Source organism: Trifolium pratense, linkage group LG3, assembly GCF_020283565.1.
Source record: "Trifolium pratense cultivar HEN17-A07 linkage group LG3, ARS_RC_1.1, whole genome shotgun sequence".
Taxonomy (NCBI): domain Eukaryota; kingdom Viridiplantae; phylum Streptophyta; class Magnoliopsida; order Fabales; family Fabaceae; genus Trifolium; species Trifolium pratense.
The window spans coordinates 49773076-49793364 of record NC_060061.1 but is presented as its reverse complement, the minus strand read 5'-3'; the positions used below and the strand labels follow the sequence as shown (position 1 = coordinate 49793364).

Below are 20289 nucleotides of genomic sequence, written 5' to 3'. Positions count from 1 at the left end.
TTATGACGAATATCATATAAGTTAGTTGATTGAATTTGTAGTGTTTGATAAATTTAGCAGTTGAATTAGTTATAAGTATGAAATAACATAAAAAAAAATTAATATTTAATTTTTTCAAGTAAAATCACAAAGATAAAATTGAAAGAAAAAAGAATAAGCTACAAACTCATAATCTAATTAAAATAATGTTCGAAAAATAATTTTTTTTTTACCAAACAAGTTTTTTTAAGCCAAATAATCTAAAAGATTCTCCAAACTGAACTTTTGTTAAGCTATAATAACTTACGGTATAAGCTACAAGTTTTTTATAGCTTAATATGTCTTTTCCAAACTGAACTTGTGTGTCTCCATCAATACATTAATTCTCCATCACTCAACAATATACTACATAGTACGTCAAACAAATTCTCCATCAATACAAAATACTTTTGTGTTGAATTTACTGTCACTGTTACAGAGATGCTCTAAGCTCTAAGTTGTAGAGTCACAAGAGGAAGTAAATTAATGAACACGTTAATGCATGACAACTAGACTTATACCGATTAAGATCACTGTAATTTGATAAGCATCACTTTTGCATGTCAGAAATTTTACCATTGCTATCAACCATCAACTCCAAAAAGAGAGTCGACTGTGCAATTGAAATTTTAAATACAAAGATCATGTGATATGTTTGTTTTCTTTTCTATTTGGATATATTATATGTTTCTTTTCTGAAAAATCCAATCACAAATTAATGTATATTTCATTAAAAGTAGTCGTATTATGTGTTTTTATTTAAATATATTATTTATTAACCAATATTAATTTGTTTTATAAGATGTAACAAAAAAATTGTTTTATAAGATGAAAAATAAAAATCAAACCGTCATATAAGTGTAGCTCAAAAGGTATGAACATTATTGGAGTGGTTGGGGTTTGAACCCCGAATTCTACACTTCTCTACATTTAAATGTGTGAGAGAGAGAGTTTAGCCACTAGGTTACTTTACGACAAAAGAAAAATCAAACCATCTTTATATAAATTTGAAATTGAAATTAATCTTCCAAGAATTAGCTTTCGTTCCATTATACTAATGAGTTTGGTTACAACGAGATTCCAAAGACGATTACAAAATTAGCCTTTAAACCTAATTCTACCATTTTTTTCAAAATCTCTTCCCGCGATCAAAAGACTTAATGATTTATACTACCCAAAATGAATACAAAGATAATTTTTCAACCCCTAAAATTGTACCAAGAGAAAATTCATTTTGTTTATCTCTAAAACTCGAGCCTTATGTGGTTTCCTCCCTCTCTCAATTTTTCTGTATATAGCAACTTCTATTTATAAAATAATTCAAGCCTTAAAAATAGGAACAAATTTGTTTTAAAACAGAATTTCACTTTATTTTTTAAATATATCCAATTTAAAAACAAACAGAATCTCGCTTTGTTTTCAATCATATTAAAGTTAAAAAGAAATTAAATCTTGCGCAAAATATCGCCAAAATAATTTAATTTTAAAACATATCTTCACAAATCCACTAATCAAAAAGTAAAATATAATTATTTTATGGGTTAGGTTGGAAAAATAAATCACTATTTTATGGAGTCATAAATTACTTTTATCAATTTCCAATACATGTTTCTTATGTTCAATTTCCAATACAAGAGTGAAATGAAAAATATGATAATTACTTTTATCAATTTTTTTTTTACAAAAATCATTTTTTAAAAATATTTATAAAGTCATAAATCTATTTTAAAAAATAAAATAGTATTGACACCGAAACTTTTTGTTTACATATACCCAAACTTAAACATAAATGTAGACACCAATTATTTTACTATTTTTTTATTTTAGGAAAACACCAAACTTGGACACCAAGTTTTAAACCACCAATTTCTCATAGAAAATGAATGAGGTAATATTATATATTTAATCAAAAATTTCCAAAGTGAGATGATACATATTCACTACCCTCTTCATATTCTCTAGTTGTCCTTTTCTCTTTCTCTTTCAATCTTCCAACAATGGCTTCTTCCTCAACCAACCCAACAAACCTTAATCCATTACACTTCTACCCTCAATCAAACTTCAACATCCCAAGCAAAAACTATAGTCACACAATGACCCTTGAAACCCTAGAAATTTCAACAAACAACATTGAAGAAAAAGTAGCAACAATAGAACTTTATGTTCAAGGATTCTACAAACTTTTTGTTCAACCCTTTTATGGATTTCAACCATTAGCAACAGAAAATGATTTTATTGTGTCGCCAAAGTATAGATACAAGTTAAAGTTTCCTCTTTTCTTGGTCACTAAAAATCCTTACTTTTTACCTTTTAGTGTGTCTCAAAATTTGGCAACATTACCCATAAGCACTGGTTTGGCTTCATATATTGAACCATTCATTGTTCACAATGCTATTGAAATGGGACAAAGGAATGGAGACAAGGAGTTTAAGATTGTTTTTGATGTTAAGGTTGTTGAACTTGATTTGGCAGATTATTGTGAGTGTGATGGTTATCGTAGACGCGGTCTTATTTAAGTACTAGGATTAAGGATTGAAGATAATAGATTATGTTATTGTCTTTGTCTGGTTATTTTATTTTAGTTTATGTTATGTAGAAAGTTTAGCGTTTGTTTGGTAGCGTGTAGGTAAAAGCATGGCAGCAATGTTACGCTAAACCATAGCAGGACACAAGTTTGCAACTTCAAATGTCAAACCAAACAGTCGGAGGTGTAAAGAGGATTGATATGTTAATGAAATATATTTTTCTTTTGGTATATTATCTCAATGAAATTTTAACATTGATAATAGTAGTTCATTTTTATTTTTAAAAGTACTGATGTGCAAATAGACATTGATATTTCATTTTTATGTTTTTCTTTGTCTTTCATTTCTCTAGTGCTCTATTCTATTCGTTTTCTTCTTTTTGTCTTGTTTATTTTTTTTTCTCTAGAGACTATAATATATAAAATTAATGTATTTATTAAGTAGTAACTTTAACAATAGTAGTGAAAGTGGTGGTTATAGACAAATGCATGTCAAATTGGTGATTGGTAGTTTTTAGAGTAGTGGTCATAGTGGTGGACAAAGTGACATGTAGTGGTCGAAATAATGTTCATAGTTGTAGTCGGAGGTGGTGACAGGCTGTGTGATTAGACTGGTGGTTTCCGGTAGTTGGATTGGTCATTGAAGTTGGAAGGAGTGGTGATTGGTGGTGGTCGAATTAGCGACTATGTTGGTGCTTGGAGTGGGTGGTGGTTGATGGTTAGACTAGTGATCAAAAATGTGGATGAAGTGGTGATTAGTGGTGAATATAATGCTGATCGATCATAGTGGCGGTTGGGGTCGAAGCGGTGGTTGATGGTGGTCAGAGTGATGATTGGCGGTGGTCACAATGATAAGATTTTATTGATACCATGGGTGGCTTTTAGCATCCATCCTTAAAAAAAACTCTCAACTCATTTATTTTCACTCAATAAATTTGATTAATACGATGGATGGTTTTCGACATGTACCTACCTTTTTGTTTTCTACAAAGGGTGGAAGATATCTCAAAATTATATTTACTCGACAATTTCTAAAAAAAATTAAGAAATTAATTTAATTTTGTATGAAAAAAGTAATTATAAGTTATTTTATAAAATTATTCTTCACTAATGACATGGAAAAGATAAATTTAAAGAATTGAAAGAAGAGCGTAGAGGGTATGGTAGGAAAAAAAATCAATGTTTTATTGGTATTTTAAAATAACTTACAATTTATGACGATTTTTTTTTCTTTTATAAAATGACTTATAATTTATGTATAGTCAAAATCACTTTTATATACCTCAAAATATTAAAAAACTTTAGTAATGGAAGAAATGAAAATTTTAGAAAATGGAGAGCATCCTTATTCCTTAGAATAAAGTATTTCTTTAGTCACTGGACTACACTTTTTGAAACTCACATTGTCTTTACTAATCTCAAGTATTTCTACTATACATTATTTAATCCAAATTTTTTGAATGATCAATACTCTGATGTAGCTACAAATTTTCAGTGCAAAATATTGTCTCAATCCCATACCACTAGATTACACTTTTTGAAACTCATTCTCTTTATTAATCTCAACTACTTTTATTGTACTATTTCATTCAAATCTTTTGATTGATTGACCCAATTTAATGTATACACAAGTTTTCAATGCAAAATTTTTTGGAAACTACCAACATTCCATTAAGTATTTCCTTAGAAAAATGTAAAACATACTCCATCCGATCTTAAATATAAGCAAAAGTCAAAATGTATTTGGTTCAAATTTAGACTAAATACATTTTGACATTTGCTTATATTTAACTCCGATAAAAGTATATAATAGCTAATTTGATATGCAATTTGATAATAATTTCTTGAATTTGAACTATATATAATTTGATTCGTTGAAAAATCATCCATGTAGGAGATATGTGAAACACATCCCACCAAAACCATCTTATGAATCAAAGACTCCTTTGATTCCAAAGTTCCAAAGCAATGGTTTGATATAAATGTGTCTTTGGTTTGAGAGAAAGAAACTTACATGACAAAAAATATGATACATTCTACTATTTTCACAAATAAGTTGTTTATAGTGGAGTTATTTCGAGTAAAAAAAAGAGGGTTTATTGATGACAGACAATTATATGATATTTTTAGTAGTAATTTAGGGTAGTTTTAATAGCAGTTGAAGTCCAAAAGCAAGCAAATACCTGGAAAAATGAAGTTACTTGGCCCAGAAGCAAGAAAAGTGGAAAAAGCAATAAAAAAATGGCAAAAACGTAATAAACAGCGTGCACCATCGTACCCACGATGAGATTCGGCATGACGCAATGAGAAGGCGGTTTAAATTGAATAAAATCTGCAACAAATCTTTCCTATCGTACCACGATGACTTGTCATCGTGGCACGATGATGACGACAATAGCACGCAGAAAATCTTGAGGAAATCTTCCATCGTACCACAATATGATCCATCATGGCCACGATAAGGCAAAATTACAAGTCATCGTGTCCACGATGGGTGCGATAGACGCGCAGAAAAGCCCAAAACCCAGCTGAAAAACTATAAATAGAGCTTTCCTCCCCCACTATTATTTATTCAGAAATATTCACAGACATTGAATATTCACTTTAGAGTTAGAAAAACTCTAAGGATGAGGCAAGGAGGCCAATGAACTCCGAGACCAATAAGGTTCTTTTCTTTCTGTCTTTGTAATTTATTTTTCCTAGGTTAGGTGGAGTCGATGAACTCCCTTACGAATGCTTGGTTTTGTATAATTTGGGTATAAATTCAATTGTTTCTACTTTCAAACTCTTTTATCGTCTGATTTTATATTTATTTTAATACTGATCACATTAGAATAAAATCTAAGGACCTAGTGGATATCGCATAGGAAACGAAGCTAGTAATCCTGAACGAAGGACGGTGTGCTATGGCCAAGATGAGACCATTAAATTCAATATTCGAGGTCTTAATATGAGATTAGAACGAACGATAATTTCTACCTGAGGCAGAGTTAGGACTAGTTAGAGGCACACATGACAGTTTGTGACACATGGAGCCTTAAAGGTAATTGTACCAGCGTTTGTAACAAAAAAGTGGAACCGGCGGCAAGGATATTTAAGCAGAGTAAGGGTAACCACTAACTAGGCTCTGAACAGTTTTTAATAGAAATAAGGAACGAGTGCTTCTGAACCTATTTTTAATAGTCTAATTCATGATAAAGTGAAACAAGGGAATAACCACCAAGCAGGAGTAAGGGAGAGATCCGACCACACTTAACCACCTCGCGTGGACACACACGCACCATTTACTTTTACAGTCATTTACTTTTTTGCAATTTACTTTTCTGCTCTTTAAATATTGCAATTTAATTTTAGTCGCACAACTATCTCCAAAACACCAAAGCGAATGCAAATTCATTCCTAAGCGAAACTAGTAATTTTGGCACAATCCTTGTGGAGAACGATAAACTTATCACTTTATTACTTGGTAGCGATTCTGTGCACTTGCAGAACCACCGTCATTTATGCTTTAATATGAATTAGGAAATAATATCATTGTTTAAAACTGAATTAAATCTTCCGTAAAGTCTTACCAATCGTCATTCCACTTTAAATAAAATGTTTTTTTGGGGACCACCGTCATTTATCCTTTAATATGAATTAGGAAATAATATCATTGTTTAAAACTGAATTAAATCTTCCGTAAAGTCTTACCAACGTTTGTAATGACTCAATCAATTAAGAATTTAAAATAACTATTGATCATTTACCCTTTACTAGCTTCAACATGTTTCTGCTTGAACTTGTTCTTCCTTTTGGGGACCACCAACTAAAATTGTTGATTCGTGTTTCCAACCGAATCAACCATCTCTCCAATTTTAGTCAAATATTACAATAATAAATAGTAGAAAACAATGATAAATTTTTCTTGTTGAAACTCAAACTAAAAATGATAATATTAATATAATTTTTTGATTTTTCATAAATTTTTTCCACTAAAAATTATCCTATTTTTGGGGCGTCTTAAACACCTCTTCAATGACAATTTGAACTTTTCAATTTATATTTTATATTTAAGGAAAAAAATAAATTTTTTTCCCTCTATTTTAAACCATTATGCTAAATATTTCAATTTTTTTCAATTTCAATTTAATTTTTTCTATTAAATCAATTTATTTTTTATATTTTATTTTTTGTAAGATTTTTTTATTTTATTTCTTTCATTACTTTAATATTTGTTCACTTTTTTTATATATAAAAAAAACAAATATTTCTCCTCCTTTCCTTCTTTCTTTCTTTCTTTCTTTCTTTCTTTCTTCATAAACCCTAAACCAGAAGAAGTTGCTGTGTCTGTTTATTGATCACTCAATTCATCAATGGCAGTTCAAAGCTCCACTTCCAGTAAACCACAACCTCCAAACACCGTTTCTCACGACCATTTCTTTGGTACTAATTACTTTCAATTTTCGCAATTATTAATTCTATTTTTCGTTTTCGTTTTGTCAATGCTCTTGTTCGATTTTTTTGCGCTGCTGATTTCATTGTTATTCGAAACTGAAACAATTTTTCTTTCTGATTATTAATCAGTGATTAACTTAAGTTTGAAGAAATTTGCAAACTTTATGAATTGAATCCGAGTTTTGTAATGAGTATGTATTTTTGTATTATTTTCCCCAATCTTGAAATGTAGTTAATAATTTTAATTTATGAATTTAATTGTGGTTGTTTGGATCATGAATCATGCAATTAGCATAAGGTGTGTGTTATGCGGTTGCGATTTTACCTCTAGATGGAGATTTAGAAGTTGTTATGCCTAAATATATCAATTTTTTCAGGATTTAAAACATAGGAACCGTCGGTGTAAAACTAGTTTTACACTGACATTCACTTAAACACACTATTTTGCTACATCACCCGACTTTTGTGCTGCATTTTGAAATTGATGGCAGGACATGAAAAAATAGAGGCCTCTTAGTGGATGGCAGTGTAAGACTGATTTACACGGACGGTGTATGACTATTAAACTAACTTTTATATTACAATCCGATTATTAGGCCATTTTGTGGGGGAGGGGTGATGCAAGTTACAACCCCTACAAGTAATTCGGGCCTTTTATATTTTTTGACACACATGTTATCCTAGTATTATGCCGTGCCTATCCGAAAAATTCCCTTTTGTGTCTCATTCATCGGTCCTCAACCTCAACCTAAGCTTGAATATTACTAGAAAACAAATTGCGTATAACTTTGTTGTCTTTCATAATTTTATGATTGTTAGTAATTTACTATGTTATGATATTGAAGTATGGAGGGAGTTTGTATGGGGAGCTGTTGCGGGCGCTTTTGGGGAAGGAATGATGCATCCGGTAGATACCATCAAAACTCGAATACAGAGTCAAGCTATTCTAAATGGTGTTAAGGTATAATAATAGCTTATAGAATATAGATGAATTTGACTGTGATTTCTTTCATTTGTCTATTGATGTACAAACTCATTTTTAAAATGTTGTGTTCAAGCTGTTGTTCATATGTTCTAAAGCTTTTCTCTTTTGTTGGGAATATCATTTGTCTGTTAGAACCAAAAAGGCATATTGCAGATGGTGCGGTCTGTCTGGAAGGTTGACGGATTAAGAGGTAAACTACTTTGATGATTTAATATTTTGTTCCCAGATACGGGTATTTTGTTTATTAGTTATGAAATTTCCTCATGTTAAAATGACATTTAGTGCATGGTTTGATCATCTTATTTTGGTTTTGAAAAAAACTTCTAAAAATATTGTTTAAGAGAGAGCTTTTGGCTGAGAAACCTACTTTGAGGGTAAAATGATGAAAACCAAACACGCTTTTATTGACATGACTGATGACTAAAACCATTTTTTAGCTCAATTGATCTTGTTATGTAGATTTTGGATTTCAAACTTGAAATATTTGTGCCTTGTGATTGATTTAAAATTATTTAGGCTTTTACAGGGGTGTAATGCCTGGTGTTACTGGGTCTCTTGCAACTGGAGCAACATATTTTGGTGTCATAGAGTCTACTAAAAAGTGGATTGAGGAATCACATCCTAGCCTTGGAGGTCATTGGGCACATTTCATCGCTGGAGCTGTTGGTAAGCTGATTTGGAGCATCTAATACTAATACTTTTGTATTTTGTGTTCCAGAAGTTACACATTTTGATGCACTCAGGGGCATGTGTATGAAAGCAGTTGTAGTGTAATCTGTCTGATTGCCGCAATGTTTTTTCTGCTAACCTGTAATGTTTGTGATTTACAGTTTTCTCTTCTGACACACCTATTTATTTTTGCAAATAAGTTTAAATATTTCTTCAATGAGTTATAGACTATAGTACACTGTCTAAGTATTCCATTTATGGACCAATAATGATTGGTTGTCGTTGCACATTCCACGTATTTACATAATGCGATGCTGCTGTGTGACATATATTTTTATTCTTGCTAAATTTGAAGGGTTATTGAGTTTGGCATCTTTAACCATTTTAGTGTCTGCAATTAAGGGTTCAAATGTGTCTGATTTTTTTTTTTCTTTATATTTTCAGGAGATACACTTGGTTCTGTAGTATATGTTCCATGCGAAGTGATAAAGCAGCGTATGCAAGTTCAAGGCACAATTACATCCTGGAGTTCTACTGCAATGAAGAATGGCATTGCAATAAAACCTGGTGCAGAAATATATGACTATTATAAAGGGATGTTCCATGCAGGCTGCTCAATATGGAGAACACAGGGCTTCAAGGGTTTATATGCAGGGTATAAACTAGAAATACTAATATCTTTTGATGACGTAATCTCGAGTTATCTAGTTCACTAATTTTTCAAATCCCTCTTTCTCATTTAATAGAATTTTAAAAGCACATCACTAGACAATAATTAGTGCTCCATGCACCAATAAGTTATCCTTTTCATAATTTATTTTTCTTGTTTCATATATGTCAATGTCATAAGAAGATTTGACTTCGTGAATTGTGATCCATAAAATGATTTTACGAATATTTTACAATGCTATTTCAGATGAATCATGATAGCCACAACAATTCACTATTGGATATTGTAAAATGCCATTTGTCTAATATAACCGGTTGAATTATGTGATACCATGCATACCGATTTAGATAAGTTAGAGCTTCATATATTTTTTGAACAATAGAGCTTCATATATATATATATATATATATATATATATATATATAATGTATCTAGTCAATTTTTTTTTTGTTGGTATTACAATGAGTCAATTATTAAATTCTAAACATTTTCTTCTTTCTTTGGTTTCACAATTTCACGGGCGATTCTAATTTGTTATTTTGCTTGCTTCTGCAGATATTTGTCTACACTGGCAAGGGATGTTCCATTTGCTGGTTTGATGGTATTATACACAACACATTGAATTATTTAGAGCCTGTCTGTTTCAACTTTTTTTTGAGTTTATTAGACTTAGAGCTTGTCTGTTTCAACTTTTTTTCATGAATAAATCATTTATATATAAAAATTTAACAATTTAAAAGTTTTTAGTGTGTGTTTAAGGGTCCGTTTGTTTAATATTTGAAAGTCTAATGTCTGATTCGACTAAAGTATCTTCTCATTTGTCACTGCCAGTGCCAGTACTCAGCAGATGTCTTAGCTTAACTTTAAAATGGGTTAGGACAATAGGAAATATAAGTGAAGAATCTTTATGATCAGACATAGAGATTAGAAATGGATGCATTATTCAAAGTTGAAGTTTAGCCTTGAAAGGGCTAACCAATCTTATGAGCTTATCCATATTGGAACCATCTTTTATTGCGACGCACATTCCTTTTTTAGGGTCTGATTTGTTAATTCCTCTGCCACACCTAGCACTAGTTTGAACATTTAATAAATGTGTGTTAATTTTTGAATCTCAATACCATTTTACTGTTAAAACCAAGGAGATCAACTAGAACCTAAAATAAGTAAAATAATTCTTTTGTGAAATTTGTTTGGAATGGTATTAGTGTCAGATTTCAATCCACATACATCATATTGCCTTTGATAATTCATCATTTTTACATCCCATCCCTTGTCATTGTATTTCCAACTCATTTCATTTCAAATGTATTCTGTTCAATCATAAAGTGCAAGTTTGATCCAAACTATGCAATCATGTATTCAAATCTTGTTTGGAAAAAAAAACTTTTTAAAAGTTATTACAGTTTTGAATACCTTTTCATGCAATTGTTATAGGTTGTGTTCTATGAAGCTTTGAAAGATGTCACAGAGCATGGGAAGCAAAGATGGATATCTGACCCAAAATGGCATGTTAATAATTCATTTGAGGGACTGGTTTTAGGAGGATTAGCTGGTGGTATGTCTTGTGCTCTGTCTTTGATCCTACCTACTTAAGTGCTTTAGCAGTAAAAGAAATTCAGTATTATTAATTTTGTTCAAATAAATAAACAGGTCTCAGTGCATATCTCACCACTCCTTTGGATGTTGTCAAAACTAGGCTGCAAGTTCAGGGTTCAACTTTTAGGTATCAGTCCTTTTCCATAACTATTCTAATATATTATGGTATACATGTGTACCTGCCACCAGGACACTACTTAATTTTCATTAATGAATGTTGTTTGGAACGAAATCCGGCGTCACCTTTGGCATTATGCAAAGTTGATTTTCTGGTGTATTATAGACATCTACAGAATAATAGTGACATATATACCTTGTCTCACATTATTCCTTATCATAAATTCGTAATGATGGAAAGGGCTATTTTGTGCATTGGGTAGTGGTCATGATTTTGATGGACTTAAAAGCTAAATTGATGGTAATTTGATTTATCTGTTATACTGTATTAGGTATAATGGTTGGTTGGATGCAATGTACAATATATGGGCTAAGGAAGGCATGAAGGGGATGTTTAGGGGTAGCATTCCCAGAATTGCATGGTACATTCCGGCTTCAGCGCTTACATTCATGGCTGTGGAATTTCTCAGAGAAAATTTTAATGAAAGAGCTCCTAATGGTGATTTGAGAGATGTTACCAGATTATCAGTAGAAAAGAAGAAATCTATGCAGGAGGCTACTTAGAAGTTTTGGTTTACTCTCATTACATCCCATCTAGATTTTTACCAAGATGGGATGTTATATCATCAAAATTCTTAGATTCTCATTGTTTCAAAGATGCAGTAACAAGGAAATCATAGTCAAATTGCAAACTTTAACCAAGTCAAACGTGGTCTGGCCCATTTTTGATCATTTAGTTATAATAAGTTGTTCTTTATGTACATAGTAACTTCAGACATTCTTCACATTTTCATGTGAAGTTATTTGACAATATTATTTGGTTATGTATTAATCTATTTTTTGAGTAGTCTGAATTGTGTACATATAATCTATAATCTATTTAGTGCATGTTTGGTTTCAATTTTGGATGTCCATAAATGGAGTTGATTTTACCTCTAAATTGATTCTAATGTGTAAAATTGATCTTAACATGATTGGATGTCCATAAATAGAGTTGATTTTACCTCTAAATTTGTGGTTTTGTCTAGAAAGGTGTGATTCTCTACTGCTGCCCTACTAGAACAGATCAATGCCTCCTCGAAATCTGACCTAATCTTGCAGCAGACTCTATAACACAATGCCAGCAGTTATTAATTACAGAATTGTTGCACAATGCTAATTCTCATTACAAGTCTTCATGGCTTATATTAGAGAGGAGAGAAGTGCTAGTGTCACACTCTCTAACACACTCTTATAACAAAAAGGTTTATCTATTTTAACCTACACATTCGGTTAACAAGTAAAAGAAATAAAAAAATTGCTGACTTGGCTTTCCATGTGTGGGTGTGTTTATGAGAGTATGTTAAAGGGTGTGACCCTATCACTCCTCTTAGAGAGGAACTTATTAGGAGAGGCTAATTGGTTATTGGTATCAAAGGTCTCTTCCCCAAATGAAGTGGTGGAAAAAGTGAAGAAATCTACTATTTTTCGTGATTCTCACAAAACTTGTGTTTTTACTAATATATTATGTTGTCTATTTTTTAAAATAATTTTACGGGTTATATTCATATTAATACAAGAACCTATTTTTTGTTATATCTACGAGCATTATATTTTTATTCATATATTAATAAAGTTGTTTATTTTTTTATTTATAATTTTACATGTTATACTCATATATTTATACGGGGACACAATCTTTTGTGTGAATTCTGCGGGACCTATGTTTTTTCTCTTATTAATAAGATTTTCCGATCTTTAACCATTTATGTAACTTGTAAGGCCTAAATTTATACTCAGATATTAATGCGAGAACTTTTTTTTCCTGATTTCTACGAGACTTATATTTTTAATCATATATTAATATAGTTGTCATTCTTTCATAATTTCTACATTACATATATTTATGATCATATATTAATACAAAGATTTAATCTTTTGTGTGATTTATGCGGGACCTATGTTTTTACTCTTATTAATGAAGTTTTCAATTTTTGACAATCCTTTTAGACCTATATTTATAATCATATATTAATACGAGAACCTAATTTTTTGTGTGATTTTTGTGGACCTATGTGTAAATGTTTTTGGAACATGGGGACCTATGTGTTTTACTTATATTAATAAGTTTGTGCCCGTCTTTTATAACATCTGTTGAACCTATATTTATATTCTATATTAATATGGAAACTTTTTTGTTTGAGTTGTTTCTACGGGACTTATACTTTTAATTATATATTAATTAAGTTGTTTGTAACAAAAATAAAATAAAAACTTGTCTATTTTTTTTTTTTTTTTTTTTTTACAATTTTACAGATTATACTCATATTTAATACGGTGACCTAATTATTTTGTTTTTCTTTTTTGGTGGTCTGGAGGCTAAAAAGTAAAATTTACCATCTAAATTGTATTCAAAGAAAGTAATTGTTCCTGGTTCAAAAAAAAAAAAAGAAAGTAATTGTTCCATTAATTTCCTTGTTTTTCTTTTCTTTTTTTAGATGGTTTATAATTTTTTCAAACTCTTGGTAGAGAGTACTAATTGTTCTCTGTCTTATCTTTTAATATACAAGATTTTGATGCTAAAAAAAGAAAGTAGAAAGTGTTGTTCTTGCATTGTATTGGTTTGATATACAAATAAAATTGTGATATAAACTATAGAAGATCACATTATGTCATGTCAATGTCATATAAATAAAATTATACATTTAGAAGTAACAAATAATTATTTTTCAACTTAATTGTTATGCTTATGAGCAATAACATTTTCTGCCAATGCATCGCAAAACAAATGGATCTGGACATCTATCATTTGGACAATTGTCGATCTTAATGCATTTAACATGAGAACCGTAAACATTAACGATGGGAAAAATATCTGTCAAATAAAAAAGGAATAAAGAATGTTACTAAATGATGGTGAAAATTGTGTTTACAATAATCCACTGGTTGATAGAGAGTAAGAACATTACATTATATTTATATATGTAATGATCGGAGTTTAAACTGCAAACACTCAATTTATTTTTTTTAAAAGTAAAATTTTTAGCCAATGATTGAACGAAATTTGTGTGTACAATAAAGAAGAAAAGTTTATGTAGATGTGAAAAAAGACTTACGTTCGCCGGTAACAAGAAGAATTAGTGAAAAAATGTTGATCAAAGCATATACAAATTTGAGAATTTTAAGCATATTTTTTCTCCTTTGCAAGTAACAAAGAGAAAATTGTTTGATCATTTTATAAGTAAAAAACACTCGATGCTTTGTTAATTTCAATTTAATAAGAAACCATTAATAAAATCATAATTATTAAATAATGTCCATTTTTATTTTATTTTTTTGTTACAAAAATAATGTCTCTTTAATTACATCCATATGCTAGTTTACCTCTTGTGGCAAACTATTTGGTTTCTGCTCTCTATCCCCGGTTGATAAGCTATGGGATTTTATTTTTTATTTGTTTTGTTAATTCCAATTTTGTAATTTTCATGGAGCTTGACTACATTTTAGAGATTTTAATTTTATTCCTATAAGTGGAGACACTCATGAGGATTTTCCCTTGAGATAAGTGAGATTTATCTAAGGATTTAACTTCTTTCAACAAATATTTTTTCTATATGCATTCGACCAGAAAAGAAAACGAGAGCAGAACCAAATGGTTATAGAAGTATTATATATATCACCGGAAATATGCAATATGGAAAAATAGAAATATTTCTATTGAAATTTAAATTACCAATGGAGGTTATACATTATTTTATTACCAATGCATGGATGTTGGTAAACCAATGTGAGCATTTTTTTCTTCCTAAAATCCAAAACTAAAATTAAAAAATATATCTTTATTTCCTTATAGTGTGACATTAATTAATCCAAATGAAAATTACAATTACAAATTTATGAAACAATTATAGAAGAAATCAAGACTGTGAGTGCATTATTCCTCTTGTATTATTTTGAATTGATGTCAAAACTAGGATAGTTTAGATTTGATGTAAATTGAAATTATCTTCTTCATTTGAAGTGCTAAACACCCATAGGATAAACCATAAAATAATTAAATTTGATCCCTAGCTTTTTTCTAAAGTTTTAACCATGTTTTGAGTTTTTTAGCCAATGCATGGACATGCATGATCCAACGCACGTTGAAGCTCGTTTTCAACACTTGCAGTTAGAGAGTGCACTGGTGCATCCATTGATATTTACCCATCAACCAATGAGTATAAATTACGTAAATAAATTTGCATGTGAAATAAAAGTTTGTAACAAGTTATAGTTGTAGGTACCATATAAAAATTTGTTGATAGATAAATACTCCAAATCATGAAGGATAGAGGCTCACCATTATTATTATTATTATTATTATTATTATTATTATTATTATTATTATTATTATTATTATTATTATTATTATTATTATTATCATTATGTCCACTAGGTTAGTGGCTTAAAATTCTACCTTAAAGGTGAATAAGTGAAGTGTCCGAGGTTCGAATCTCAGCTCCTATATAATATATGTGATGTCCCTAACAATTGAGCTAAGCTTACGAGGACATCAAAAAGTTTATTTTAATGTCAAGGTAAACATATTTAACATATAAAGGTAAAATTCATAAAAAAAAAAAAATAAAGTAAAAAAATTCAACATATAAAGGTAACAATTAAAGCTGTCTTTGATTAGTTTAACCCTATTTTTAATTAGAACCTCTTAGATTTGGTCGATGTTGTTTATATATGAAGTATGAGTTATGATCAATTGACACCAAAATTTTAAAGTTAATTTGACACCAAATCTCATCCCTTAATTTTATTTAATTCGAAGGTCTAAAATAATTTTGACAAATTAAATATTTTTAAATTCATCTCACACAATCTTTCCCTATAATATATAGAAGATTTGTTTCCTCTCTTTCTCCATCACGTAAAAGAGAAAAATGCTCATGTAATAAATTCATAATCACCACTCACTAGCACTATTTTTTTTTTTTTTTGAGCACAAAAAGCCTCATACCATACTAAACGAAACGCATCAGCCAATCATAATCAATAACAATTACTTACAATTTAAAATGTACCACTAAATCTACGAACAGCAGTAACCCAGATTCATGACCGGATTCAACAGATATAACCCGAAAGATAAACAAGTACAAAAGCATAGATAGATAGATCTAATTTGATGTTCTTAGAACAATTAAAAAACATAGCATAATATTAATCATAGATCTAATGACAGATCTTCAACTCATTGTAAGAAGTTAGAACAGAATCATGTTCATACCACAATGACATAAAAATAAAACCATCAATCTATCTTTGTTTGGAAGGAGCACCATAGAGGCTATTGGTAATATCTTTTTGCTTTTCTACAAAGCCATGAATTTCAAATAGTTCAATAATTTTGTCAAAAACAAATTGAAATTCAGAACATCAAAGACCGGATTTCAAACAATTTTTTTCATAGTTTTTGTTTATTTATAAAAAAATAGAACATAACAACATTCTTGCATTAAGTGTATTTAAGTATTTACTATTTAGGTTCATGATTTTCACACACTGAAATTCATATGTTGATGGCTAGTATGTCAGTATGTATATAAACAATAACCGGAGGAAAAAAAAAAGGAACAGTGATGACATAAATATATTGCCATAAAGTTTTTTTTTCTTATTTAGGTGAGTGCAAAATCTGATATTAAAGGAAAGATTGAAAAATAAATCATAATATATTTGACCACATTAATTATTCTAGTGATTGTTTTAGACCTTCAGATTAAATAGAATAGACGGTTAAGATTCAGTGTCAAATTTAACTTTAACACCATGGTGTCAATTGATCCTAACCTATAAAGTATATATGATCGATCGATAATGCTAGGAAGATAAACTTTTCACTTTTCCAAAATAAAAGTTTAAGCGAACGGAAATTAACTTTATTAATCTAAAAACTTTAATATCCGATGGTTTTTATAGAGGTCTTAGCTCTTTTTTCCTAATTTTTTTAATATATACAATTTTTTTAATGACAAAAAAAAATAACTAAAACGACCGAAGTAGTACAAAGAAAATAAAAGACAAATAAAAAAAAAATAGGAGTACTAGAAGTACACCCACAAACAAAAAACTACAACCCCATTGCAAAAAAAAAAAAAAAAAAACCACCGACTCACTACCATTACAAAGACCTCACCACTAAAAACACATTCGACCACCTAAACTTAGACAATTGATAACGGAAAAAAAAAAGGGATAGAAGATAAGAAAGACTTGGAGCAAACTACCCACACCAATAAGAGACATTGTGACCTAACATTAACAATCCACCATTTGATATCTGCTCGAGCACAAAATATATGAATTGCACCTACTAATCATAGAAGGAGCATGAATTACCAAAGTTTTTAGCCAGATTTCACAAAAATGATATTATTCCAAAAGTTCTAGATAAATCACGCAATAACATGTGAAATTAACTACCACCTAAATTAATTATTCCTCCCACCCAACCCTAGACCTAGAAACCCACAAAAAAGATTACCAATACTTGGAGGTGACAAAATAAAATATAGAATCTAAAAAGATAACTAAACATAAATTGAGATTTGTTTTGATCTTTGTGAATCTTCTAGAGCAATTCATAGTCCTTCATCCAAATTGGAGTCTTTCTTATCCTAGTTGATTTTTTTCCGGATGTTATAGGCTCACCCTCCTTTGTTGGCAAGACATGATCTTGAGTAGTCATACTAGGTTGTATGTGATTTGTTCCCAAAATTGTTTGTGGGATTCTAGGTTGCATGTTATGATTTGTTTTGAGCAATGATCTTGAAAGGGGAGTACCATCATGAGAAATGGGAACAATATCAAAAGCATCCATAATATCAAGATCATCTATAACATTTTCTTCGATGCCACCATCATTGTTATGATTCCATGGTTCAAGGTTGACTTCCACATATGTTAATTTTATTGCATGTTGTTGTTGCTCCATCACTCTTAGTTAAGCTTTTAGCACTGAAAATAATAGTAAACAAATAATTAAAATAAGAACATAGTTGGGAAGGAAGAAAAAAGTATGAATGCAATGAAAAAACAATAACTAAAACATAAAACAACCTGGTGACAAAAAAAAAAACCTTTCTTTTGGGCACTAGTGAAATGAATGGGTTATGAACAAGTGCCCACATTTGTTTATAGGTCAAGTTTTGAGGTTATTGTTTGACTTTTGATTGATTGTAATAAAAGACAGCATTAATTGAACAATCTTTTTTTGACGAAAGTAAATTTTTCAAATTCATTAAATAATTATAAGCAAAAGTCAATTTTTTAAATTCATTGAATAATTAATGTATCTGACATATATTATAGACCAGATACACCAATTTTTGAATGAATCAAAAAAACACATTTTTGCTTATAATTAAGGATGGTGAGAGTACTTGTGTTTTTGATGTTGGAATTATTTCTTTATGACCAAATTAATTGAATAACCTTGTTAATCTCGAGCGGGAATGAGTTTTCAAAGGTAATTTTGTGTATTTTTCCAATTTTTTTTTTATAATCTTGTATATATATATTTATGATGTGATTTATTTTTATGGTTACAAATTTATGCAATCTTTTTTTAAAGGTATTTTTTTTTGAATGGCTAAATTTTATTAATAACATAACTGAGCGTAAGACGAGCACAATCCGTAAAAACACCTCGAACAAAAACTCTTCACAAAGGAAGAATTTCAACACCACCGATGGTAAGCCCTAAAACCCTTAAAATCACCCATAGAGAACAAGTGAAACAATCACCTAGAAAAACAACAAAATAACTACCCAAAAGTCAAATAGGCGCACAAAAGCATAAAATTCCATCACCCCGTCCCTCCTACTCTAACACCATATAAACCCAAACGACAGTCCCCAAAGCCAGATCCACTCATATTCAGAAATCAAACCAAACTTGCTCAAAGGACGCAAAACCAGCCAACACCCTCAGAGGACCAACAAATCCAAAACTAACAACACAAAAACGGCGTAAAGGGCTAAAGTCGCAGCTGCGAAAAGTTTTGGAGAGAGTTATTGACTAGAGAAGATTCATTTTTTTTGTCACTAAGAATTTCTTATGGCAATTTAATTTTCGATGAGAATAAAATTAAATTAATCTCTGATATTTTCATATCTAAATTAAAGAAAAATTAGTTCATTATAATAGAGGGAATAATTTATTTTAGATATGAAAGTTTTAGAGACTAATTTGAGTTTTTTTTTTTTATTGGGGACTGAATTGGGTTATCATAATATTGTGACTCTGTTAGAGATCAAAAATGGATTTTCACTATTTATTTATCTTAGTGCAAATCTTGTGCATTTATGCTTGCAAACCCTAACTTAACTGACAAAACTGCCGAAATAGTTAGGTTCGAACTTCGAACCCCAACTCTTCCACATTTGTGTTATTGTGAGTTTTCAATGACCATTGTCATTTCATTTGTTTATCATTATAAAAATCTTGTGCATTTATTATTTTATTTAAAATCTCTCTCTCTCTCTCTCTCTCCAATTTTCGGCATTGGAAATTGACTCCTTGGAGATTGCTTAAATTTAACATATACCATTAATATTACTTTTTCAAGTTCCTTAACCTTGAATCGAATCGTCCATTCTCTCAACCTCCGCTTAACCTCATGCAGTCTCCTCAACTCTCTGTCATCCCCAATCCTTCTACAATCAACAATACACACACTAACTTTAAATCAAAAAAACCCGAATCCAAATCCGATTAGTCCTAATTAATGCACCTAAATTATGTTCACACGCAGGTGGATATAACGTTTAAGTTTAACCATCTTTAATTTCCTACATTAAAAATTGACTCATTGATAGCCCAAATACAGCCTGAGGCATGTATTCCTTTTGCATATGATATTTTGTCTTCCGGCCACTAACATTAGGAATCGATAATAACATTAATTAAATACAGTGATTTTTTTGTCTTCTTCCCACTTATATTGGAAATTGATCATCATAACATTAATTAAAGACGATGGTCTTTTGTATTCTTTCCACTAACATTGAGAATTGATAACAGTATGCAGATGATACCCTATTTTTAGGAGAAGCTTTAGTGGAAAACCTGTGAACGCTAAAAACGATCCTTCGATGTTTTGAGTTGGGTTCAGGTCTTAAGGTGAACTTTGCTAAGAGTAGTGTTATGTGAGTTAATGTCAGTGCTGATTTTCTCAATTTGGCTGAGAGGTTTCTCCACTGTAGCGTTGGCTCTATACCTTTTACCTATCTAGGACT

General features: G+C 30.2%; 2 protein-coding genes across 2 annotated transcripts; both read left to right on the top strand.

The window, feature by feature from the left end:
* Positions 1 to 1952: 1952 nt before the first annotated feature.
* On the top strand, positions 1953 to 2730 carry LOC123917498. Its single transcript, XM_045969238.1, has one exon. It carries the CDS (start codon positions 2016 to 2018, stop codon positions 2532 to 2534), a length of 519 nt encoding a protein of 172 aa, XP_045825194.1. The 5' UTR covers positions 1953 to 2015; the 3' UTR covers positions 2535 to 2730.
* A 4043-nt stretch (positions 2731 to 6773) lies between these two features.
* Positions 6774 to 11957, top strand: LOC123917497 (mitochondrial substrate carrier family protein E). The gene is made up of 9 exons (XM_045969237.1): positions 6774 to 6967; positions 7825 to 7940; positions 8097 to 8154; positions 8481 to 8630; positions 9078 to 9288; positions 9859 to 9904; positions 10741 to 10861; positions 10957 to 11029; positions 11352 to 11957. Exons 1-9 carry the CDS (start codon positions 6898 to 6900, stop codon positions 11581 to 11583), a joined length of 1077 nt encoding a protein of 358 aa, XP_045825193.1. The 5' UTR covers positions 6774 to 6897; the 3' UTR covers positions 11584 to 11957.
* Positions 11958 to 20289: the final 8332 nt, after the last annotated feature.